The following is a 27,094-nucleotide window of genomic DNA, read 5'->3' on the forward strand; positions in this document are numbered from 1 at the left end:
ATGTCTACTGGAATCCAGTTCTAGATGTCTCATAGATAGTTAGAGGTGATGTTGATAATGATAAGTAGATTTGAGAATCATCAGTATAGAGATATCCCTTAATCCATGGAAGCTGATCAGATCACTAATTGAAATAGTATAGAAGGAACCGAGAAAGGGGCCCCAGAACACAGCCCTGTGGGAAGCCTACAATTACTTGTTGTTGTTGGTGGTGGTGGTGATCCTTTGTTCTCAAAGTAGGCATGACTTAGAAGAAGATCCAGCAAAAGCTACTAAGAAGGATTGGTCAGATAGGTAGAAGGAGAACCAGGAGAGAATAGAAACCTAGGGAAAAGAAAGTATCAAGAAAAGGGTGATTTAAATATAGTGTCAAAGGCTGTAAAGAGAGGGTAAAAAGGATGACGTTTGAGAAAAGGCCATTAGATCTGCCTCCTGGCTTCCCTGGCTTCTCTTCTACGGAAAGTTTCTCCTGATCCCTTTTAATTCTAGTGCTTTCTCTCTGTTGATTATTTCCAATTTATCCAGGAAATAGCTTCTTTGTACATAGTTGCTTGAATGTTTCTAAATTGGACTGTGAACTCTGTGACCTTCTTTCGGGCAGGGACTGTCTTTTTTGCTTTTCTTAGGAAGTCACTTGCCCTCTTAAGCCTCAGTTTTCCCACTTGAAAAGCTGAGGCAGGAGAAGATAGTGTCAACTCAAAGTTCTACAATACTGTAAACTGTTGTATTTCTCAGTGCCTGTTTCCTAATCTATAAAATCAAGGTGTTGGAGGTTATCTATAATGAACCTTCCATTTTATAATCCGAATACTCCTGAAAGTCCTTTCACCTTTCTAAGCTACAGTTTCACTAATTTTGCAATTTCACTAAATGTAAAATGAAAGTGTTGGAAATCGCTATAAAATTCATGCATCATTTGGGAGTTAAATCACCAAGATACAATATTTATATCAATACAACTACACAACACTATATAGTAATACAAGGTGACAAATATTTGGAGATTCACTACTTGTGGTTGGGCCATTCCAATATAATAAAAAAAAGAATGTAATTGATTTTAGATTTAGTTTTCTACAAGAAGGGATTGGGAAAGATGATTTCTAAAGGTTCTTTCAGTTCATAATCCTGGGATCCTATAGGTTAACTCAGTTTAACATTTATTAAGCACCTGCTCTATGTTGGAGTCACCGCCCTTCCTTGGGCCCGTTTCCTCCTCTAGACAATGAAGGAGTGGGATGGGATTACCTTTAAATGTTATTTCAGCTCCTGACTCGGACATTATGTATCACTTCCTTCTCAGAAGTAATTTTGTTACCTATAAAATGAGGGCCTGGACGAGAGGATCTCTATAGGTCTTTCCAGGCTATAATCCTATGGTTTTCTAAGTCCTTACTCTTTCTTGGTGGTCAGTTTCCTAATTCACAAAAAACAGGGTATTGGATCCATAAAAGAGATTACTTCCCCAGGGGTTTAAGGCAACAGCCCACTTTCTTTCCCTTCCTCTCCCCTCCCGTCCCCTCCCCTTCCCTCCTCTCCCACCTCCCCGCCCTTTCTTTGACCCCGCCCCTTTCATTATCTTTTTCTGGCCCCGCCCCCTAAGCTTAGAAAGCGCCGAATTCGGGACCTGCGCAGTCAACTGCGAGCAAACGGAAGTCCAGGAGCCGTGGCCCTCTCCCTCCGAAGCGAGTGGGGCGCGTTTGCTGGCTCCTTCTCTCTCGGTTTCTGTCGCCTTCTCCCTCCCTCTCTTCCCCCTTCCCTCTCTCCCACTCTCCTCTTTTGCCCTCTCCCTCCGACGGTCGGCCAGGCGCTTCAGGCAGTCGGCGGCGGTGTGCCCTCGTCTTCTCGTTGCTGGGGTAAGTGCGGACATGGCGACGAGCCTCGAGAAGTCCTCGCTGCTTGTCCACGGAGATTTTCCTTCTCTTAGCGTGATTTCTTCCTTGTTCGAAGAGGAAGAAGGGAGGGGGTGGAGGAAGGGAGAGGGAGGAGGGGGAGGAGGAGAGCGGACGGGGAGGTGCCTTGTGGCGTCCATTGCGGCATTCATTGCGCTCCGCATGGCGCTAGTTCCTGCGCTCACCCTTGCCACCTCCTCCTGCCTTTGTCCTTTCTTTCCCAATGCTTCGATCTCCTCTTTCCCGCATTCACTCCCAAACAAGCTCTTTGTCGCCATTCTTCATAGGTACAAGTCCGCGTTTATCTCCCACCCCACCCCCGGCAAAAAAAAAAAAAGAAGAAAAAGAAAAAAGCTTTGTCGCTTACGGTAAAAAGGGATTTGGCCCTTGCCACTTACTACCCTGTTTACGTGACCTTGAACGAGTCCCTTGACCTCTTTGGGCCTTAACTTCTTCGTAAAAATGAAGGGCTTGAGAAAGATGGCCTCTAAGCTCTAGACTTGGGTGATAGCATGATCTTCATTGATGATCAGCACGTCTCTTCCTGTCTCCCCCCCCACCTCCCTTTGTTTGATACGTGATACTCTACCCCTCACATTCTCATTTTTGCTCCTCACCCATAGTGGGTGCTTAAGAAATACTGGCCGATCTATGTTTTTTTCTCCCACAGCAGGATTTGAAGGCAGAATCACTGGACATAGTCTGGTTTTCCCAGCAGCTCTTGGAGCGCTGTCCACATATACGAGCCTCAGGTTCCTTGTCTGTAAAATTATCTTGTCAGGAGAAAAATTGTAAACTATAAAGAGCTACAAAATTAGCTGAGTTAGTAATTCGATTCCAAACACTCAAAGGCACCATTCTGAGGAGTCTCTGAATTGTAGTTTTAAATTAAGGAAATGTGATCAGTTACTCTTTATCAGTTTCATTTCATTTTCTACATTTGGTGGTAAAGATCTCTCCAAGTGAATGGTTATGTGATAGGTATCTACAGTAAAGAAAGGAAAAGGAGAAAAGCCAGGTACTAAACTTGCAGGTCCAAATGACGTGTATTTCTGGCATAGTTAAATGCAGGTCTCCGGGAGGGCTAGAAGGGGGAGGGGCACTGCAGTCCTCCAAGTTCTGAGTGGCAGTTTACAAGATGGCTTCCCAGCCTTCTCTTTGTACTGGAAAAATGTGTTAGGGGTGCTCCTTCCTTTTCAGTTCCAGATTGTAGTTGGGAGGCAGAGGCAAAGGGGGCAGGAGGTCAGAAGGTTACCTGTTGTTTTTGAAGGATCTGGGCTTTTTTTGATGGGATTCTGCATCCAAATGCCAGTCTATATAGGAGGGGAGAATAAATGCAAAATGCAAAGACTTACATCCTTGTCTGTTTAGTAAGTTTGGATTTTGGCATATCTGCTTTCAGTTGAGTAATGAAGTCAGAAGCCAGATTACAGATAGTTGAGATGAGTGGGAGGGAAAGTGGAGGCAAAGGGGGTAGACAACTTTTTCTAGAACCTGGCCTTTGAAAGGGAAGAAAGGGATAATGACTTGAGAAGTTGCTAAGTTCCATATCCCAGGGCCCTTGTGAAAGCAGCTACATTAGAGGTCACTGGTTTTGGAGTCAGAACCTGGACTCTACCACCTGTGGTAAGCCTGAGCAAGTAACTTCCGTACACTAAGCTTTAGAGTAGGAGAAATATTGCTCAGTGACCTGTAATGGCCCTTTTAGCTCTAAAACTAGGATCTGATGGTCCAGGCTTCTAATATACTGCCTCCTCACTTCTGCTTTGTAAAGTTTCTACCTTTTTTCCATGCTTTGCTGAAGCACTGTCTCCTATTAGAGGCTCAGCCTAATTTCCTTCTCTGCTATCTCAAAAAAAAATTTACTTTTGCTGTTTTGTATTTCCTTGTCTATGTTGATACTGCTTGCTTCCTTTCCCCTCCCACATTTAAACTTCTGAGAGCAGAGACTTTATTTTTTTGGTATCCAGATTACTAACCCAGTGCCTGCCACATAGTGTGTGCTTAATGAATGCTTGTTGTGGGAATGAATAAATGAAAGGCATGTGCAAGAAGAGACTTGGTAGAGGGAAGAGAGGATAAAAGGAAAGCTTGAGGAAGGGACTTTGAACCATGCAGCTATCTAAAGTATTCAGATAGCTCATTTCTGTGGTGAGAAAGCCTCAGTCCAACCTCTCAATTTGCTGCTGCCAAGCTTCTATCCTTGGTTTTTTATTCTTTTTGTCAACACTAATTCCTAGAATTCATTCTGGTGAAAGAAGGGATTGTAAAACAATACAGATGTCAGCTGTTACCATAATGTTGAGTCTGTTTTTGTCTGTTAGGTGCAGTCCGTCCTTTAGGATCCCTGTTGAGTATCTGTCTGAAAAGCTGGGTCCCATTTTACCTGTCAGGTAAGTTTGGATGTTATGTTTACAGCAGGACACACAGGTATGTGATAGTTTCATTTTTGTTCATTTTTTTTGACAGTTTCATTTTTTAAAAAAAGGTTTGTTAAGTGACCATTATGTATTAGGTAATTTGCTAGGGAAATAAAAAGACAAGAATGAAACAATCCCTGCCCTCAAGGAATTTAGACCCTGATTAGGCACAGTAAAGAGGTCTCAAGGTGGGAAGACTGAAGCTTCTACTTCGGTCCTTTATGTGAATATTTCTGAAATTTTTTTTTCTTTGTAACACTTCTAAATGTCTGATGTCCTAATTGGAGTTGGATTTGAGGGAGAAGCTACATAAGAGTTTAGGGAAAGGGATAAAGGTATGTGCTTAAATAGAATGATGAAAAGGGAAGAGGAATGAGGGCAGGGAAAATAGAAGAGGTAAGAGGCATCTCCAGTCTTCACCACCTTTCTACAGAAAGGAGGGAGTTGTGTTTTAACATCTATTCTCTGGGACCCAGATTAGTGGGCTTCCCTTTGTATTTACATTGTTATGCATTATAGTTATTGTATATGTTACTCTCCTGGTTCTGCTTACTTTGCTACATTGGCACATAAAAGTTACCTTGTTTCTCTTATGCATTGATTTTGACAAAGCAGTAGTATTGTGTTACATTCAAATGCCACAGTTGCTTTAGCTACTCCTCAGTCTATGGGCACCTTTGTTTCCAATTTTATAATCTTTGCCATTATGAGGGGTGTCAGTTTTTAGTTGAGAAGAGGTTTAGGAGTCATTCAGACAGATCTTGATGGGCTAAGAGCAGGGATGGGGAACCCGTGGCCTTTTAGATCCTTGGTGTTCTAGTACAAGTTTTACAGAACAAATCCTTTTATTAGAGGGATTTGTTCTGTAATGTTTGGATTTAGTCAAAGGACCTCCCTTTTGAGGTTCCCTACCCCTGGGCTAGAGCACTGAGCCAAGTCTAATAAGGAGACACATATGTATAATGTTCTAGACTTGTTCAAAAAAATTCAAAAATGAATTACACCTTTTGATCCAATAATCTTGTTATTGGGGAAAGACCCTGAAAATGTTATCAAAACAAAATATGTTCAGAGATTTTCATAGCATTATATGCGATAGTAACAAAACCCAAATTGGCAAAAGAAACAACTAAATGTCCAACAGTAGGTAAATGGCTGAATTGTGGCCTGGTGATGTAATGTAAAGAAATCCATAGGCAGCCCTGGATTTAAAAAACAAAAAAATGACCCTGGGCAAGTCACTTAACCCCAATTGCTTTAAAAAACAACAACAACAAGGCACATTATAATGCAATTCAAACTGACATCTAAGCCATAGAAATAAATATGGGAGGATCTTTATGAAATAATGCAAGGTGAAAGAAAAGCAGAACCAGCAGAAAGAGTACGCACTGACTGACCATGTGAGAGGTAAACTGAATTGGAATGAGTGGACAAAGAATCTTGAGTTAGACATAGTAATTAAAATTGTTTTGATGCTTCTTGTGTTGAAGATAATTTAAATGTATGTAGTTACTAAAAATGTGGTTTGTGTTGATGTATAATGCTAAATTTAGTAAGAAAACTTGGTATAAAAGAAATCAGGTTAGTCTGACATGCTGTGAGGCCTGCTTCAGGCCTTGATCAATTCACTAAACTACGGAGTTGTTCCACTAATGTAATGAAAGCCAGGGAATCCTTTCCTATTGTGGGACCTGTTCTTAGAGCATACATGCTCTGCCTGTGTATAAAGTTCTTCTTTTCTGGAAAACATACATAGAATGTTTCTCAGGTTTCCTTATGAGCAATAGTGGTCACTACATCTCTACTAAAAAAAGAGGGAAATGGGTTCATCTGTCCTTAGGAACCAAGATTGGTTGTTGTAATTGGAGGTCAGATGTCTTTCACCTTTGTTTGCATTTATAGTGTAATTGTGGTGTATATTGTTTTCCTTCCTCTCCAGCAATTCATTGTCATTCTATGTTTTTCTGAATTCCTTCTTTTCGGTGTTCTCCAGTTGATGGGTTTTATTAACACTCAAAAAATGTTGCTTTGAATATTTAGGTAAATGTGGAGCCTTTTTCTGTCTTTGACCTCCTTATTTCCCCCATGTTTTATTAGATAAGCGCATCCTGAAGTTAGTCTTATATGTGGACAACTTGTTAAGAGATACAGTGAAGAAGGTGAGGAAGCCAGCCAGTCTGTTTGGAAGATACCTGGGACAGAACAAGGCACAACTAAGTGTTTGACCATCATGCCCAAGTTTTACTGTGATTACTGTGACACGTACCTCACTCATGATTCTCCATCTGTGAGGAAGACACACTGCAGCGGGAGGAAGCATAAAGAGAATGTGAGAGACTATTATCAGAAATGGATGGAAGAGCAAGCCCAGAGTCTGATTGATAAAACAACCACTGCATTTCAGCAAGGAAGAATTCCTCCCAACCTGTTCTCTGCTCCTCCGCTAGGAGGGCCTATGATCCCACCTCCTCACCCTAGCATGATGGGGCCTCCCCCTCCTGGAATGATGCCTGTGGGGCCACCTCCTGGCATGAGGATGCCCATGGGAGGCCACATGCCTATGATGCCTGGCCCTCCAATGATGAGGCCCCTTCCTCATCCCATGATGGTGCCCACCCGCCCAGCAATGCCCAGACCAGACAGATAAAATGGAGAGAATATAAAGAAACCCATTTCTCAGTTTTCTATTCTTTGTTCTATTTCACCAGAACATCATGGTGCTGGGTCTCATACATGGGTTTCCCCCCCCCTTCCCTTTTTAAAATGTTGGCACTCTTTTACATCACTGTCACTTTTCCATGATTTCCCTACCCCCCCATATCCCTCCAGCCTTCCCCAGTGTGTCCCTCCCCTATGATAAATAAGCACAGTGAAAAGAAAAATCAACATATTGGGATGTGTCTAAAATTTATTCCTCGTTCTGCATCTATAGTTTAACATCTCTCTGCCAAAGGAAAGGAAACATATTTTACCAGTCCTCTGAAGGCACAGTTGCATAATGCATTGATCAGAATTTTGAAGTCTATCAGTGTTGTGTTCCTTTATATTGTGGTGGTCGTGTAAATTGTTTTCTTGTTTCTGCTTACTTTCCCTCTCCCATGAGCACATACAAGCCTTTCCAAATTTCTGACTTCTTCATATTCCTATCTTGTAGCACAGTAATAGTCCATTGCTTTCATATCCCATATGTTTGTTCATTTGATGTTTCTCAATTGATGAGTATTGTTTGCCTGCAGTTCTTTGCTACTACAAAAAGTGCTGCTATGAATATTTTTGTATATATGGGACCTTTCCCTCTATCTTTGCCCTTCTTGGGTTATATGCCAATAGTGGTATCACTGAGTCAAAGATATGTGTGATTTAGTGACTTTTTAGAGTAATTCCGAATCATTTTTCAGAACTGTTGGACAAATTCACAGCTCCACCAAAAGTGCATTAGTGTGCCTATCTTTCCACAGTCCTTCCAACTTTGACCTTTTCATCTTTCATCATCTTTCTCAACCTTATGGATGTAAAGTGATGCTTCAGAATTGTTTTTGATTTGCATTCTTTTTAGAAAGTTAGAGCATTTTGTCATGATTGTTGATAGCTTGCAGTTTTTCTTTTTGCAAACTGCCCCAGGGGTAGTTTTGAAACACGAAAGAAGACTTCCCACTTCCTGTCAAAGAAGAAACAATTTAAAAAGGAAGAATGGGGCAGAAATGCAGCTTATAGCTTATATTTGTATTGTGACGTATAAAAATAAAAGTATTGACTGTTTTAGCATTTAAAAAAAATTGACTCTCTTTGAGAGAGCTCTCTTGAAGTGTCTGTTCAGACATGCCTAGCAAATCACCACTCAGTCAAACCCTGAGCTCCAGGAGGTTTGAGATGACATTAAGGCACGCTTACTGGGAGTCCCTGCCTTGAAACTAGGAGGATGGGAATGCTTATTCCACCACAAAGAATGTGAAGATTCTGGCATTTCTAGCTGCCTAACACTAATAACAGTGTGAGAGAATCCAAGTGAGATAGGTTTGTTGGCAAGCTATTGAGCTCTTTAAAACTTAGGCATCCATACTTAGATTTTATTGTGATAGCTGTCCCATCTATGAGAAAGACACTGCAGGTTGAACAAATTCAGCCTGATTGATAAAACACTTTCAGCCAGGAAAAATTGCACTATTCAAGGAAGAGCTGTGGTCTCACCTTAATTTATCCTGTGGAGAGGGCCTTGTATGTTACCTATGATGGGAGAAAGTGGCCCCTCAGATGCTACTAGGACCATAACAAGAACTTTTTGGAGTTGAAGCCCGAGTGGCAGGCTTGGGGTTGCATGAAGATAACACTTGATAGGAGTCCCTGCCTTGATATTGGAGAATAAACTGGTCAATATGTAGAGGGGAGGGAGACATGGTGGTTTTGTGGCTGCCCAACCTGTGGGAGGGAAATCTGACTGAAATGGGCTTGTAAGCAATCTGTCAGGCTTCCCAAAACAAAAATTTTTGTATTCTGATTGAGATATTTTACTTCTGCTTTCAAGTATAGTTCTTTGGCTGTCAAGAGGGGTCAGTGTGTCCCAAAGTGCATAGTGACCCTCACTGTTGAGGTCTGAAAGGTTGAGACCCCTCAAAGACTGCAGTAGGGGACAGGGTTGTCTGGAATGAATTCACAGACTCAAGCATTCTCTAAGTCAAGTTGGCAAAAAGTTTATTATTATTTTCAGCGGGCAAGGATTCTTAAGGAACCTGTGAGAGACTGAGGATGGAGCTAGGGTTTTATATGGGAAAGGAATGCCAGGGATACTGATTAGGTAATCCAAAGGTCCAGGTGTCTTTGGAAGGTATGGATGGAAAAGTACAGGGAGTATACCAAACAGAGAGGGAGATGAGAGAGGTATGGATCTTGGGAGTCTGGCAGGAGGAAGGGTCCTCGGGCTGGGTAAGGCATCGCTCTCTGTCTTGATGAGAGAATGCTCTGCAACAAGGGAAAGCTTTCTCACAAGACAGCGTCTTATTAAGGAATTGGGAGGCTTCCAGAGACACGATCTGAGGGCTGGGGCCTGAGCAGCCCAGCACTCTCGCCCAGCTTTTGTGTAGCTGCACCAGGAAGAGAGATAAAGGTCTTGCTGGGGCTCAAGCATCAATAATTGCTAGGCACAGTGTCCTTGGGCTGGGGAGTGATTGTCAGAGACAGTGTTTCTGAGACTAGGGAGAAATTGGGGTCTAAACACAAGCACCCAACCACCCCATCATCACCAGGCATTGTTTCTTAAAGCTTGCAATGCACATTATGTAAATTACCTGGTTTTGTCCTCACAACAATCCCTGTGAAGTACTATTACCCCAATTTTGCATATAAGGAAATTGAGGCTGACAGGTAAGTGACTTGCCCAGGGTCACACAGTTAATAGGTAGGATTTGAACTTGGCTCTTATACTACTAAGTCCAGCACCATCCACTGTGATATCTACCTATTGATTTATCAACCTGAAAAGGGAACATCACTGTTTCCTGTTTGATTTGAAAGCAGTGTGGTATCAAATGGGGGTGGCCAGGTCCTGCTATGGATAGAGCTAGAAGACCTGAGTTCAAATCCTGTCACAGCCACTACCTGTGGGACCCTGAGCAAGTCACTTAACCGTTGCTTGCCCCAGTTTCCTCAACTGTAAAATGGGGATAATATCGGCACCTACTTCACTGTTTCCTTCCCTTCACCCTTCCCTGCTTTCATCACAGGGACAGGGAATTACAGGCTCTGTATGTGTTGTAGGGCAAGGCCACTCAGCTTCCCCTAGCCATATGCTTCCACTGTCCTTCCTAACAAGTATTGATCCCTTTAGGGTTATCCAGTCTATGTACATAAAGGTGAGGCTGAACTGCCCTATTTTAGCTCTGGTATCTTAACTGGATAATAACATTTGTTTGATTCCTTCAAAGTGTTCTTAATCAGGTAAGGATCAGAGCTGAAATGGGGCAGTTCAGCCTCACTCTTAACATCTACAGTACAAAGCTGAGATGGGGCTTGGGCCAGGATGGGATGGGATAAGGAGGAGAGGGACACACAATGGGGCCAAAGTAGCCTGGGAGCAAGGCGTGCCATCTTCCAGTGGGAGAACAATTCTGTTCTCAGTGAGGAATGTTCCAAAGAGACCCATCATGGGATGTCGGTGTTAGAAGGGACATCCAACCCCTTCGTTTTACAGATGGGGGAGAGTGAGGCAGCCCAGAGGGGACAGGCCCTTGAGAATGGTCACCCGGTTAGTGCCAGTGGCCAGCTAAGGCTGGAGCCCAGTCTAGAGCTCCTTCCCCTGCCTCCCACCCCACCCCTGCTGCTTCCCCTTCACCCCTCCTTCCTCATCACCCAGCATCTCCTTTCTCCCTTCTCTGCTTAGGGGATGGGAAGGGAGAGGGAGAGGGGAACCGCCGGGAACTCCTAGAGGGGCAGCAGGCTGAGGGAGGGGGCAGCTCCTGGGTCGCGGATTAGCACCCCGTGCTTGGGGTGGTGGCCCTTCCCACCTCTCGAAGCATTTCCAGTGGCCACCACGTCTTCCTGGCGGAGGTGAGTGTGGAGGGCGCCGAGGCCTCTAGGCCTCACGAGCCAGGGTAGGCCTTGGGGTGGGTTTTTTCAGAGAAAAATCTTTTTCTGCTTTTTTCTACATGCCCTGGGCATTTGAGGGCATTTGGGGGGGGGTGGGAGGTGCAACCCTCCGGGCCTTATGGGTGGGGGAGGGAAATCTCAATTTCCCTCGATTCTCCGATGCGTGGGGAATGACTTCATTATATCCTGGGCCTTTCTTGCCGTCCTATTTGAGTTTGAGCCTGAGCCTGGGTCCACCCCGGCCTGCCCCTCTTACCGCCCCAGGTTCTGTGCCTGGGCCTCAGTTTCCCTGTCTATAAAGTGGTGGTAAAAAGATTTGCTGATAGTGCTGATCCAGGAAAAGAATGGATGAGATTGCAAAGGGCCCTCTATGCACATATTAACTCTTCCGGTTTGGCAAGTCCTTTTTTGTGCTTCTGGGTTAATTACCTAAGGACTAATGTACTTAACGGTGACCTCTGATGGGGGTAAGTTAGCTACTTAAGAAAGGGGATAAAACATATATATTAATAGGCAGATTAAAAAGAAGGCAGTTTAAAGGCAAAAAAGGAGATGAAAAGAGCAGGGAAAAGAATATTCTCTATCTGTAGTTTCCCACCTCTCACATACAGTGTGCACTCTCGAATAAAGTAAAGAAATCAGGTTACTTAACCTCTATGGCCCTCCATTTCGTCGTCTAGAAATCCAGGGGGTCCAGAGGGTGGGATGAAATCGCATCCAAAGCCCCTTTGAGTCCTAATTTATGATCTACGGTCTATCCGGACTGATTTTGGTTGTTACGTTGAAGGAGAATTCAGCTGCCCTTTTAAAGTAATTATTACTATTCCATTTAATATTTAATTTTTTATATTTAATTATTATTAATTATTCAGCTGTGGCTTTTGCTCAGGTTATTTTAGTTACTGTGTTTGTTGTTCTTATTTCTGGTTCTGCTTATTTTCCTTTACAATCACTTCAAACAGTTCATCCTTCCGTTTCTCTGAATTCTTCATATATGCTGTTTCTTTTTTAAAAATAAATTTTATTGCTATTTTTATATCCTCTAAATTTCTCCCAGTATTTCTCCCCTTCACTCCTTTTAGAGCCCTCACATGTAATAAAGAATAAAAAAAAAAGCCAGAAGAAAAATCAGCAAAACCAGTCAGTAAATTGAAAAAGTTTGAAAATCTGTTATCAAAACATAATAGTATTCTGTTATGTCTATACACAATTTTTTTCATTTTCTTTCTGTTGTGAACTTAAAAACCAAACAAAATCAACACTTCCATATACGTTGTGGAATAGGAGAAGATTGTATATAAAACTACAAATCTCTATTATAATTACTAAAGGTTTTTTAGCCATTTCTCCATTGTCTAGTTGTTTTTTTTTTTCTATCAAAGGAAGTGCTGCTGTATTTTGGTCTTTGACTTCACAAGCCCCCTTATCAGGATCACTGAGTCAAAAGGATACAACAATTTATTGATTTTTCTCACATAATTCCAAGTAGTTTTCCAAAACAGTTCACCATAAAATATACCTGACTTCTTACAGACCCTCCAACATTGACTGTCTCTGTTTTATTCTTTGCCTCTGTATGGGGAGTTGGGGGAAACATATGAGACGTTTTAATTCATGTTTCCTAGTGATTTGGAGGATTCTTTTATATAGTTGGTTACAATTTGCAGTTCGTTTGAAAGTTGTTTGTTTATATCTTTGATCACTTCTTTCTTGGAGAATGGCTCTTGGACCTCTCTATGTTTGTGTCCATTTCCTGTCTATCCTGGAAAACAGACTTTTGTTAGAGATATTTGATGCAAATATCTTCCTTCCTGAACCTTTCTCTTATGCTAGCTACTTTCATTTTATTTATAGAAAAACTTCAATTTATTGATTTACTGAAAATGCCTATTATGTTTTATATACACCTCTATCTCTTAATTAGGACCTTTGCCTTTAACCATAGTTGTCAAGGTTACTTTCTCAATTATAGGAATAATTTTTGTAACATAGGTCATATTTGTTCTTTAAATGTTTGGAATTTACTCATAAATTTGTCTGGACCAGGATTTCCCCCCTCTTTGGTAGTTCATTTATGTCTTGTTTGATTTCTCTTTCTGAAATTGGGTTGCTTTAATGACTGTTTATTGTTTTGTTAATTTGAGTATTTTATATGTGTTTTTAAAATAAATTTTTATTGATATCTTTTGTTTTTCCATAACTGAAATATCTCCCTGTATCTCTCTACCCCTGCCATCCTATTTAACAAAAAATTTGGGGTATTTAATATTTTTGCAGGAAATCATCTATTTCCTCTAAGTTTTTCTTTTGAAGTCAGCCCAGGAGGGATGGGAATCCACAAGAAAGAAATTCTGAAGACAGAAAAAATTAAATTCCCATGACAAGAACTGAGACTTATCTGAAGAGCTCAAGATGGATGCTCAGAGAACTCCTCCCTTTATAGTCATAAAAGATATTTACAGAAGATAGAAAGAAGAGCAGGTAAACGAGGATGAACTTTAGATTGTGGTATGGTCCAGTAAAAGTAGTGTCAGAATGAGCTGAGGCTAGTGAGGGAAGAAAAGGACACTATGATAAAAAGGATGTTTTAAGCTCTTTGGGAGATAAGAAGAAAATCCAAGAAGGGACTGGCTTACTGCTTGTGCTCAATGACTACAGAGCTGTTCAATTCTTATTTTTCTTCTGTTTGTTTGTTTCTGCCAAGGAGAATGATCTTTACCCTGGAAGTGACAGAAGTATAAAGAGACATTTGGAGTTCCTACCCTGTTCATGAGTTCATGTGATCTGACTGAGATGAGCTAATTCCCAGGTAACATTAGTATAATATGCCCTGATGAGACTACCTCTGTAGTATTACATGCCATCCTGGGTGCCACAGTTTAGGAAGGGCGTTTAGGAAGGGCTCCCCAGAGGAGAGCAGCCAATTGGGTAAAGAACCTGGAGTACATTGTCATATGAGGATTGGTTGAAGGCATTGGGGATGTTTAGCCTGGAGAAGAGAACTAGGGGAAATAAATAATTATCTTCCAGTATTTCAAAAGCTGTCATGTGAAAGAGGGATGGATTTGTTTTCTTTGATCCCAGGGGGCAGGACCAGGAACAGTGAGTGTTACTTACAAAGCAGTAAATTTAGGTTTGATGTCCAGGAAAAACTTCCTATCAATTCGAGTTATCAAAGTACAGTGGCCCATCTGGGGAGGTGATGTGTTTGTTCTCAGCCCTTGGAGATCCTCAGGCCCAGGCAGGATGATCACTGCTCTGTTATATATGGGGATACACACTGGATTCAGTGGCCTATGAGGTCTCTTCTAGTCCCAGAATTTTGTGATCCTGTGACATTCCAAGTTTTGATAGCATATAGTTGTGCATTATAGTTACCTATCATTGCTTTTGTTTCCTTTCTACTTTCAATTCATCTTGTTTATTTTTTTATTTTGATAATTAAATTTACCCATTTTATTTGATCATTTGCTAATGATTTCTCAACTTTCCTGGCATTTTCAAAAGGCTGGCTCTTAATTTTGTTTATCTCTTTTATTCCTTGTTATCATTTTATCTATTTCTTCTCTGATTTTCTTTAATTTAAAAAACATTTTAAAGAATAGCATTTGTTACCTTTCTCTTCTAGTTCTTTCCCTTCTCTTCCCCCCAGCCCCCCCACCAGTTGAACATTAAAAAAGAAGAAAATGCTCACAGCAAGCATGCATCGTCCACCTAAACAAATTCCCAAATTGGCCATGTCCAAAAATATAAGTCTCATTCTGCATATTAAGGCCATCATCCCTCTGTCAGGAGATGAATAGCAAGTGTCATCTTCAGCCCTCTAGACCTGTGATCAGAATTTTCCAAAATTGATTTTCTTTATAATGTGGTCATTATACAAATTGTTCTGCTTGTTTCACTCCTCATTCGTTCATAGAGGTTTTTCCAATTTCTTCTGAAGCTGTCCGTTTCTTATAGCCTGTTACATTCATATGCCATATTTTATTTAACCATTCCCCAATAAGTGGGCACTCTTTTAGGTTCCAGTTTTTGGCTACCACAAAGAACTGCTATAAATATTTTTGTACATATATGTATTTTTCCTCTTTCTTTGATCTCTTGGGATATAGGACAAGTAGTGGTATAACTGGGTCAAAGGATATGCACAGTAACTTTTGGGCATAGTTCGAAATTGCTTTCCAGAATGTCGGGACCAACTCATAGCTTCAGCAGTACATTAATGCGCCCATTTTCCCATAGCCCCTTTGCAATTAGTTATTTTCCTCTTTTGTCAACTCTGCCCATCTGATGGGCATAAAATTGAACCTCAAAGATTCTTTTTTTTTTAAATTTTTAGGCAATTAGGGTTAAGTGACTTGCCCACGGTCACACAGCTAGTAAGTGTCAAGTGTTTGGTCTGAGGCCAGATTTGAACTCAGGTCCTCCTGACTTCAGGGCCGGTGCTCTATCCACTGCACCACCTAGCTGCCCCGAACCTCAAAGATTCTTTAATTTGCATTTCTCCAATTTTAGTGATTTGGAGCATTTTTTCTAACAGCTGTTCATAGCTTTGATGTCTTTAAAAACCTTCTATTCATATCCTTTGACTATTGGGAAATGGCTCTTACTCATATAAATTTAAATCAATTCTTTACATATCTTGGGAATGAGACCTTTATCTGAGAAACTTGTTGCAAATATTTTTTCCCCAGTTACCTGTTTTCCTTCTCATTTTAACTGCATTGGTTTTGTTTGCATAAAAACTTTTTAATTTCATGTAATTAAAATTTCCTACTTCATATTCTCTGATCTTGTTTGATCATGAACGCTTTCCCTCTCCATAGGCCTGAAAAGTAATTTCTTCCTGGACACATGAGCTAGTTTCCCCCCCCCCCCAGAATTACAAATTGTTTTCCAGAATGGTTGAGCTAATTTATAGCTCCTCCAACAGTGCATTAGTGGGACATGACCTGGTTCTTTAAGTCTCTGTGTCCTCTTCTAAGTATTCAGTGTTTGCAACTTAGACATGGGTAGCAGGCCCCATATAAAAAATGCCATTTGCATCTGTGAGACTTGATTCTACTGTGAAGGGCTTGATTCTTCTGAGTTCAAGTTTTCAATCACCAAACATTAAGTGTCTACTGTATGTCCAGCACTGTGCTAGGCACTGGCAGTACAAAGACAAAATGAAGCAGTACCTGTCCTCTGTGAGTTTACATTCTGGGTGGCTGGAAAGGGGGTAGGAAGGGAGACAATATGTACAAATATGTATCCATACAAACTAAAAACAGGATCTGGAGGTATAGGCAGTAGCAGCTGGGGGGGCAGATCAGGAAACACCTCATGTACTAGCTGGTATTTGATCTGGATTTGGAAAGAAACTAGGGATTCTGAGAGGTGGAGATGAGGAGGGAGCGCATTCCAGATATGGGGGACAAGCCTTTGCCAAGGCTCAGAGGAAGGAGGGGTGTGTGTGTGTGTGTGTGTGTGTGTGTGTGTGTGTGTGTGTGTGTATGTATGTATTATTTTGATCATTACCACTTTGTAATACAATTTGAGATCTGGTACGGTTACTTTTTTTTTCATTGTTTCCTTTGATATTCTTGACCTTTTGTTCTTCCAGATGAATTTTGTTATTATTTTTTCTAGCTCCATAAAATAATTTTTGGCAGTTTGATTAGTTATGGCACTGAATAAGTAAATTAATTTAGGTATAAGTGTTACTTTTATCATTGGCTCAGCTTACCCATGAGTAATTGATATTTCTCCAACTTTTTAGACTGACTTTATTTGTGTGAAAAGTGTTTTATAATCGTGTTCATGTATTTTCTGGGTTTGTCTTGGCAGGTAGACTCCCAACTATTGTATATTTTCTTTAATCATTTTAAATGGAATTTCTCTTTCTATCTTTCCTTCTAGACTTTGTTGGCAATCTGTATAATATATGTAGGTTTATTTTATATCCTGCACAACTTTACTAAAGTTGTTAATTACTTCAACTAGTTTTTTAGTTGATTCTGTAGGGCTTTCTAAGTTTACCATCTTCCAAGTAAGATCAGGGGTGAAGCAAGGATGCCCATTATTATGACTATTATTCAATATTGTACTAGAAATATTAGCCATAGCAGTAAGAGAAGAAGAAGAAATTGAAGGAATTAGAATACTCCGCAGATGATATCATGGTATGCTTTAGCAAAGTTGCAGGATATAAAATAAATCCACACAAATCATCAGCATTTCTATATATTACCAACAAAGCCCAGAAGCAAGAGATAGAAAGAGAAATTCCATTTAAAATAACTGTAAACAATATAAAATATTTGAGTCTACCTGCCAAGGCAAACCTAGGAACTGTTTGAACACAATTACAAAACACTTTTCATACAAACGAAGTCAGACCTAAACAACTGAAGAAATATCAGAGGAATTAACGAAAAAAAAATGCAAAAGAAGGTAGTCTAGCTATACCAGATCTCAAACTATATTATAAAGCTGCAGTCATCAAAACTAGCTGGTACTGGCTAAGAAATGGAGTGGTGGATCAGTAAAATAGGTTAGGTACACAAGACACAGGACTCAATGACCATAGTAACCTAGTGTTCCTTGATCTCCTCTTTCTCTATTTTATTTACTTAAGTATTCAGAAACATAAATTTTCCCCTAAGTACTACTTTGGCTGCTTAAATTTTGCTTTGTTGTCTCATTGTTTTCATTCCCATTAATAAAATTATTTCTATGATTTGTTCTTTGACCCACTCATTCTTCAGGATTAGATTAGTTTCCAATTAATTTTTAATCTATGTTTTCACTGCTCTTTATTGAGTATGATTTTGATTGCATTATGGTCTGAAAAGGAGCCATTTGATGTATCTGCTTTTCTTCATTTGGTTGTAGGGTTTTTATTCCTGTACTAATACATTGTCAATTTTTATGAAGGTGCCATGTTAAGGTAACTTTCAAGGATGATTTGAATGCAATTCTACCTATAGGAAGGACTCCAGGATTTTTGGAGGTATCCTCTGGATTTATACGTATGGTATCTAGCTACCTCTTACTGAAATAGGATCTAAAGAAACTTATATGAGTAAGAGCCATTTCCCAATAGTCAAAGGATATGAATAGAAAGTTTTTAAAGACATCAAAACTATGAACAACTGTTAGGAAAAAATGCTCCATATAAGTCTTTATACTTGTCAAACACAAGGTTACTATAGTAACTTACTGTTGCAAATTGTATATCTACTCTGTTCTAACTTATCTACCTTCCTATTTCTTAGCCAGTACCAGGTAGCTTGGATAATTATTACCTTATAATACAGTTTAAGATCTGGTACTGCTATACCTCCTTCCTTTACTTTTTTTTTTAAGTTTCTTTGGTATTCTTGACCTTTTGTTCTTCCAAATGAATTTTGTTATTACTTTTTCTAACTCTGTAAAATAGTTTTTTGGTAATTTAATTGGGATGGTATCAAATAAATCAATTTAGGTAAAATTGTCATTTTAATTATATTGGCCTTGCCTACCCATAAACAGTTAATATTTCTTCAGTTATTTAAATCTGATTTTATTTGTATAAAAAGTTATTTATAATTTTGTTCATATAGTTCCTGGATTTGTTTTGGCAAGTGTACTCGCAGGTATTTTATACTCTCTAGAGTTATTTTAAACAGGGTGTCTTTTACTCTCTCTTTTTTTTCCTTTTTTTCTTTTTCTTTTTTCTTTCTTTCTTTCTTTCTTTTTTTTGTTGTTGTTGAGGCGATCAGGGTTAAGTGACTTGCTCAGGGTCACACAGCTAGTAAGTGTCAAGTGTCTGAGGTCAGATTTGAACTCAGGTCCTCCTGACTCCAAGGCCAGAGCTCTATCCACCGAGCCACCTAGCTGCCCCTTGCTCTCTCTTCTTGCAGCATTTTGTTGGTGACACTTAGAAATGCCAATGATTTATGTGGGTTTACTTTATATCCTGCTACTTTGCTAAAATTATTATTTCAACTAACTTTAGTTGAATCTTTAGGATTTTCCAAGTATATCATCATATTGTCTGCAAAAAGAGATCATTTTATTACCTCATTGCACAATCTGATTCCTTCTATTTCTTTTTCTTCTCTTATTGTTATTGCTAGGATTTCCAATACAATAATGAATAATATTGGTGACAGTGGGCATCCTTGTTATACGCTTGATCTTATTGGGAAGGCTTCTAGCTTATCCGTATTACAAATAATGTTTGATAATGGCTTTAGGTAAACGCTTCTTAAAATTTAAGGGAAAATACATTTGTACTTACACTTTTAAGTGTTTTTTAATAGGAATGAGTGTTGTGCTTTATTGTATAAAGCAGATGGTAATGCTTCTCTAATGCACTTTCCACTGATAAAATCACATCAGTTTCTTTTCCACAGTGCCAAGGATTTTGGTAGCAAGAATTTCCTTTCTGGGCTTTCCATAACTGTGATTGTAACATTTGCATGAGCAGTGGCCAGGCTGCATCTCCCCAGGGGCTGCTTTCCAGGATGGTGGCTGAAGGGACTGGGCTGGAAGCATGGTCATTCCCAAAGTTCTTGGGTTCAGGGTCCTGGACTGTCTTCGTCATGGTCTGAGGGAAGATGATGCTCAGTAGTTTGACTTGCCTGGCATGTGCTGCCTGCCCTGTCTCTCTTTTTCAGACTAGCTTGCCTGCCTTGTGTGGGATACTTGGATGGAGATAACTGGACTCTTCTCTACAGAAGTGCATTTGTTTGTGAGATTCTTTTTATTGCATGCAGTTTTTATAAATGTACTATAAAAATCTTTTTATGAATCATTTTATTTTCTTGTTCATTACTCCTTTTGGGATACTTTCATAGTTGTGAGATTATAGGGTCACAGCAAGTGTTTTCTTCAAAAATATTGCACCAGGGTGAAGTACTTCCAGCAATGCATGAGTTTATTATGTTTACATTTTCATCGCTCCACCCTTTCTTTGTTCCAGTTTTTAATGAGAATGTTTTTTAATGTCTCTCCTTTGCCTATAATGTTGGTGGAATTTCACATAGATGCAATGTAATATGTTAAGAAAAAAAAAATCTATGTTACTTTTCTTTTGAAGGATTTTTTAGAAATCATGAATACACACTGCATTTTATCAGCTATTTCCTGTTAGGATTTCCTAATTTGAAACTTTCCTTATTGAAACACTGTGATATATATTGATCATTTTTCTAATACTGAACCATCTCCATATTCCTGGGATAACTCTTATTGATTATAGTGAATAATTTTTTATGTGTTTTTATATTTTGTTTGCTGCTGTTCCACTTAATATTTTTATACCTATTTATCAGTGTTATCTTTGGTTTTAAAATCTGGACTTTAGTTACTTGTTTTCTATATATTTATATTATTTATTTATTATATATTATTATATGTTATATCAGTATATAATAATATGACACAATATAATGACAACATATTACATTTATATGTGTGTATTTATGTATATATTTACATATTATATATGACAATATACTTTTATTTTCTATATTTTAAAACAATTTATATAATAGAAGAATTGTTAGTTTTATTAAAATTTGGAATAATTCACCTGTGAACCCAATAAGCCAAGATACTTTTTTAATTAAACTGTTCATAAATTATTTGCCATATTTCTTTATCTGAAATTGATTTATTTCAGCTGCCTACTTCCTGTTCTGTCAATTTTAGTAATTTATGTTTTTGTGACTATTCATTTCACTTAAGTAATCTCACCTGTAAATGTGCTTCTTTGGTTCCTTCACAATGTTTGGAATCTCTTTTGTGTTCATACTCAACTCTCTCCTTTTTTCTAATTTTTGCATTATCTATTTTTAGCAAGTATTTTTCTCTTTCCCCCAATTCCACAATTTGAAAAACCCTTATAACAAATATGCATTGCCAAGCCAAACAAATTTCCACATTGGCCAGGTCCAAAAATTACCTGTCTGGCAGAAGGAGGGTGGATATCTTAGATCTTAAGAGCTAACATGTATGTAGCACTTACTAGGTGCCAGGCACAGTGCTAAATGGTCTTCTGGAATCATGGTTTGTCATTGCATTGTTTAGAGTTCTAAAGTTTTTCAAAGTTGTTTTTCTTTGTTATTATTGTATAAAGATTTTAATAGGACAAGGAATAAAAATTCAGCAGGAAAAAAAAAGCTAACATGTATATAGTGCTTATTATGTGCCAGGCACTGTGCTAAGCACTTTACAGATATTATCTCCAATGATCCTCAAAACACAGGTCTGGGAGGTAGATACTATTATCATCCCCATTTTATAGCCAAAGAAACTTAGGCAAACAGAGCTTGTGTAACTTGCCCAGGGTTCCACAGCTAGTAAGTGTCTGTCATTTCCTAGTCAACCAGCATGTTGATCATGTCTGACAGTGTATGCAATACCACATCCAGATCCTCTGCAAAGAGTAGAAGGTCCATTTTTTTTCATCTCTTTTTCCATGGCCAAACTTGGTCATTATGCATAGTTTATTTCCTTTTTGTTCTTTGTGTTCATGTAGTCATTGTGTCTATTGGTTTTCTTGGTTCTCTTCATGTAGTCTTTCCATGCTTCTTGGAACTTCATACTTCTAAATATAAATTTATTTATTTTTATTTTTCAACATTTACTTCCGCAAGATTTTGAATTCCAAATTTTCACCCCATCTCGCCCCTCCCCCCACCCCAAGATGACATGCATTCTGAATACCCCTTCCCCTAGTCTGTCCTCTCTTCTATCTCTCACCCCCTTTTCTTATCTCCTTCCCCTTTTATTTTCCTGTAGGGCAGGATAGACTTCTGTACCCCATTTCCTGTATTTCTTATTTCCCAGTTGCATGTGAAAACAGTTTTTTTTGAACATATGTTTTTAAAACTTTGGGTTCCATATTTTTCCCTTCCTCCCTCCCCACCCACTCTCACTGAAAAGGCAAACAACTCAATATAGGTTATACATGTGCAGTTATGCAAAACACTTCCATAGTAGACATGTGAAAAACTAACTCTATTTCCCTTAATCCTTTCCCACCCCCCATTTATTCTAATTCTTTCTTTTGACCCTGTCCCTCCTCAGAAGTGTTTGCTTCTGATTACCCCCTTTTCCAATCTGCCCTCCTCTCTATCATCCCCCTGCTCTCTTGTCCCCTTCTCCCCTTATTTTCCTGTAGGGTAAGACAGATTTCCATACCCAATTGAATGTGTATGTTATTCCTTCCTTAAGCCAAATCCTATGGGAATTGAGATTCACTCATTACCTCTCACCTTCCCCTATTTCCCCTCCACTGTAAGAGCCTTTTCTTTTCTGTTTTTTTTTTTGTGAGATAATTTACCCCGTTCTACCTCTCCCTTTCTTCTTCTCCTGGTATAATCCTCTCTCATCCCTTAATTTTATTCTCCAGATATGACCCCTTAATCTTCAACTCACCCTGTGCCCTCTATCTATCTACCTATCTATCTATCTATCTATCTATCTATCTATCTATCTGTCTGTCTGTCTGTCTGTCTGTCTGTCTGTCTGTCTATCTATCTATCTATCTATCTATCTATCTATCTATCTATCTATCTGTACACACATACATATAATTTTTTCCCTCTAACTACCGTAATACTGACAAAGGTCTCATGAGTTATAAATATCATCTTTCCATGGAGGAATGTAAACAGTTCAACCTTAATAAGTCTCTTAAGAACTTCATACTTCTTACAGCACAGTGATATGCCAATACATTCATGCACCAGTTTGTTTAGTCATTGATGGCTGTTTACATGGTTTGCAATTCTTTGCTGTCATAAAAAACACTGCTATTAATATTTTGATACCTATTAGGCCTTGATTTCCATTTTTCCCATCATATTTCATCAGATTTTTAATGGAATCCTGATCAACATCATTGTGTCAAGGGATACAAGTGAAGAACACCATCATTCCATTTTGGTACTGTAGACATCCAGGCTTCAAGTTAATGGAAATAAGGCTCTGGTTTCTCAGTCAGTCCTTGAAGACTGACACTGCTCAGAGAAATCAAAATAACTGGTGAACCATGGAATACTGTGCTTGTTCTATTATGACTTCTGCCATATGAATCCTGCCTGTGACTTCATCTGTGAGAAGGACATACTGCAGATACTAATAGAATCCTGGTTGCATCTCAGCAAGGAAAAATTCATGTGAATGTCTTCTTGCCTCCTCTGCCCTGTTACTTTCAGGGGTGGGGTGTAATCCTACCTCCTTCCTTGTCCTGGATATGTCCTGGACATATCCTCCCCACCTATACATTTTTACACACATATGCTCCCCAGAGTAGGGAGATTTTGGTGACTGGATACCCAAAGTACCAGGCAGTGTGAAACTAAAAATTGAGGACTGTGAAAGAGACCTAATGGGAATCTATTGAACTGTTCAAAAGTAACTTTTTGTGCTGTGGATGAAATGGTATATGCTTTTTAGAACCCTTTGATCTTCATTGGTAATGTGAACTGTTATCTCCAGGGATTGCTACATCCCCAATCAGGCATTGGCCTTCATCTATTCATGCAGTATCTGCCAGCCCTTGAGTATTTTACCAGTGAGTGGAGGATCCCTATCTACCATCTGAATCAGATTTGGTGCTGCTTTGTACCTCAGGTGTTTGGGAATTCTGGAGACGAAAAGTTACTACCGGCTGAAGTTTGTTTTTCCCTGGTAAGTATCATAACCAGTAAACAGCCCTGATCAACTAAGTGGTAAGGTTGGACTCCTTCCCTTGGTTCAAACCCAGACTTCAAGCAAAAGACATACTGGATGTAACTAACACAGTCAGCACCTTTCTGGCCCTTTCAGGTTTATACATTTGTGCTAGAAGTGAGGTTTGAGCAGAGGAATGGTCAATGGGACCCTTAAATGAGGAAGCAAGACTAAAGGTGGGGGGTAGTGGATTAGAGGATTTGGTCCCCATTTGGTGGGTGTATGTCCCTTGGTATGTTGTAGCTTGGGAGCTGACCCGCTTCTCCTGGGTTATCCGGGAGGATGAAGATTCATGCTTTTTGCAGATGGGGAAGGCATTAGAAAGATACTGTTTTTGCAACATAATTTCCTTGTTATGGCAGAATTTGGCATCATATTCCAAATCCAAGGGAATGAGGAAACAGCCACCCCCACTTTTTAGCAGAGAAAGAGTTGAGTATATCAATCACATTCCTCTACGCCTTCTGAAAACATGAGTATTTCCAGAAACTGAGTCAAACCACATTCTGTTCCATTGATGTGCTCTATTATAAACTGAAAAATGCACATACTCTTTAGTTTTATGATCTGTCCTTTTGGATGAGAAAATCAGTCTGTCCTACATGTGTCCATGTCCAAGGGAAAAATGTAAATTGGAGGGAAATGAAGCAGAAAAATCAGAGGTTTTTGAATCATCTCTTCCCCCCAGGGTCCCAAATTGATCAGGTGAAAGTAAAGATTTAGGATAGTGTTTTTGGTTCAGTTGTGTCCAACTCTTTGTGACCCCAAATGGGGTTTTCTTGGCAAAGATACAAGAGTGGTTTGCCATTTCTTTCTCCAGCTCATATTACAGATGAGGAAACTGAGGCAAATAGGATGAAGTGACTTGTCCAGTGTCACACAGCTAGTGTCTGAGGCTGGATTTGAACTCAGGTTCTTCTGACTCCAAGGGTGGTGCTCTACACCACCTAACTGCCCCTTAACATTCATTAAAAAAATTTTTTTGAGTTCCAAGTTCTCTCTCTTCCGCCTGTCCCTCCCCCCTCATAGAGAAGGCAAGCAATTTGATTCTAGGCATTTTAACATGAAGAACAGATTGTGTCTGATCCTGCTCAGTTTCCTTTTCCTAAAGCTGCTTCTAACCTTGCCACAGTACTGGGATCTGCAAGCTCATCTGTTTACTTGGCTAGTTAACCAGGAGATTTCACAAGTACATCCTCATGGTGTTGATAGCCTCTAACTTTTATAGGAAGTGCCTTTGGTATTTTCGGGTATATCTGGAGCTGGGTATCTGGTTTGCCCACCTAATTAACATCATTGTGGTAACATCAGCCCAGTTTACACAATAGCTGGGCTCTTCCTTCATCACATACTCCCTCTTAAGGTTTTGGTTTCATTGTTTAAAAAAGATGTCAACAAGCTTCAATTCATGTCTCAAAGCACAGCACCATAGTTGGAGAACACAGCAAACTTGCTGAATGTTAAGCTCTTCAGGGCTTGGGGTTCAGGTGGAGTTGGGAGTTTCCAGGCATTGTTCTGGGGCTGAGGAATGCGAATAAAATAAGCATTAAATGAATTCAGTCACATAAGACTACACAGGGCTGGGGACTGGGGAGAGGGAGGCATCATCTCACCTTTTGCTTTATGCCTTACGAGTTAAAGAGAAGGTGAAATCTGAGATAATTTGGGCATTAAAAAGAAGACAGCATCCCTTAAAATAGAATCATTGTTTAAAAGAAAACAAAACTACAGGATCTTAACATTTTAATCGTTTCTTTATAGGTTTACCTGTACTACTTTTGATTAAGAAAACTGTAGTTGGTTAGTAACTGCCTCAGGTTACACCAAGCATGACTTCTCAGTTTTCCAGCCCTTCTAAAGAGGCTCGGAGATCACATCTTCTCTGTGTCACTGGACACTTTATTGAAACTGAATTGTGGACAATAAATGGACTATGGGTTGTGCTATTCCCAAATTTCTTGACAAAACTCTTCATTGCTCTCACAGAATTTTTTGCAGTCCTCAAGAATACCCTTCAGGTAGGTCAGCCTGAAGGGGTAGAAGCTTGCCCTGTTTGCTGCCCCTCAGAACTGTTGATTACCCTTTTTGATCAATGTCAGGGTAGCAGGTATCTGTTCTAAAGGGACTCAGAGTTATTTTGTAACTGAGTTATAAAGGTACTTAATGGGGAAAAAAAATAAAAGCTGGTGGTTAAACAAACCCTTGCCAAGTCAATAAAACAACTTCATCAAACTAGATGTTACAGAAGTTTTTTATTCTGCATTTGTGGGTTTCCTCTAACTCCTTCATCCGTCTCCTGGGTCTGGTGCTTGCTTCCATGCATCACTGTAAGGTAGGCATTCTTGTGTCAGGGAAAATGGTCTCTGTCTCTTTTTCTCTCTTTCCTCCTCCCCTTATTTGAGAGTTCTTCATATCTGTCTCATATCTCTCGAGTTTTGAATAATTGGAGATGAGTTCTTACTTGCTCTCCTGGAGCCCATAGCAACACCCCAATTTTGTCATCTCAAACTTTTTTTTCCTTTTCATCAACATCTATTTGTAAGTACCTACTGTGTATTATGGTAGGTACTAGGATTATATAGAATCAAACTGTTTTGAGCATCATTGCTATAAACAACCTTTGTCAACCAGGTTATGAATGTGGACTCTTTGGTTCAAACCCAGACTTTGAGTTCAAGTCCTATTTGGACCAGTGAGACTGATACCTTGCTGACTCTTAACACATCAACACACTTCTGCTAATGTTTAAAAAGCTTCATGCTACCCAGCAATGTTTGGGGGTCTGCTGATTGAGGGGGGCTCTCATGTGACCTATTCCAGGGGGCTAAGTCTTAACCCCAGAAACCTTCACCCAATTGTGAGAGATGGTCTCTCAGGAGTGAAGCCTCCTCAAAGGGTCATTAGTTCTTGTTAATGGTTCTGGTACTGTTGCTTTTGAGTGGCACATGTGTGCCAACACTAAGTGAAGACCCCTCAGAATGCAAGACCCCCTCCCCTAGCCTTCTCCCTCTCCTACTCTTGGATAGTGTTAGCGGAAATTCCTGAGACATGGGAGCATCCTGTCTATCTCGTCCTCTAGCTGGTTGTATGACCTTGGGTAAAAGACTGCTGAAACTGTGAGGCTCTGAGAAGGGGAACGTGCTAACATAATTTCTATACCTTTTTGTTCTCTCTGTTGGTGGGGTAGTTTTTACACGAATAGATTGTATACCTGAGGCTCAGTCAATGAGCCGATGGGAAGGGGGTTAGGGTGGCTGCTACCTTGGGGTCTATGTAGTCTTGCCTTGAACAAAGAGCACTCAAACTCTTGGGGCAGCTGAGGCAGCATGGGGGTGTACTTTCTCAAGAAAGTCAATGAAGAGATCTCTCCTTTTACAAACTTTTGTCAAGACTCTGGTTTTTTCAACTGAGTGAAACAATGTAAACAACGTGAGATCTCTCAGATGGATTGAGTGTAGCAATTTCTTAGACTGTTACAAACTCAAGGTT

General features: G+C 39.7%; 1 protein-coding gene and 1 long non-coding RNA gene across 2 annotated transcripts; both read left to right on the forward strand.

The window, feature by feature from the left end:
- Positions 1–1,600: 1,600 nt before the first annotated feature.
- LOC110199975 (U1 small nuclear ribonucleoprotein C) lies at positions 1,601–7,201 on the forward strand. Its single transcript, XM_020975025.2, has 3 exons — positions 1,601–1,856; positions 4,217–4,285; positions 6,413–7,201. Exon 3 carries the CDS (start codon positions 6,546–6,548, stop codon positions 6,960–6,962), a length of 417 nt encoding a protein of 138 aa, XP_020830684.1. The 5' UTR covers positions 1,601–1,856; positions 4,217–4,285; positions 6,413–6,545; the 3' UTR covers positions 6,963–7,201.
- Positions 7,202–11,026: 3,825 nt separating this feature from the next.
- Positions 11,027–25,837, forward strand: LOC110199976 (uncharacterized). The gene is made up of 4 exons (XR_002322129.2): positions 11,027–13,375; positions 13,599–13,703; positions 22,745–23,563; positions 25,367–25,837. It is a non-coding gene; the product is annotated as an uncharacterized LOC110199976 (long non-coding RNA).
- The last annotated feature ends 1,257 nt before the right edge of the window (positions 25,838–27,094 follow it).

This window comes from Phascolarctos cinereus, unplaced genomic scaffold (genome assembly GCF_003287225.1).
Source record: "Phascolarctos cinereus isolate Bilbo 61053 unplaced genomic scaffold, phaCin_HiC Scaffold_8;HRSCAF=390, whole genome shotgun sequence".
NCBI classification, from domain to species: domain Eukaryota; kingdom Metazoa; phylum Chordata; class Mammalia; order Diprotodontia; family Phascolarctidae; genus Phascolarctos; species Phascolarctos cinereus.

Bases quoted from the DNA above. Each gene is read 5' to 3' on its own strand.
- LOC110199975 (XM_020975025.2), top strand. From the start codon at position 6,546: ATGCCCAAGTTTTACTGTGATTACTGTGACACGTACCTCACTCATGAT.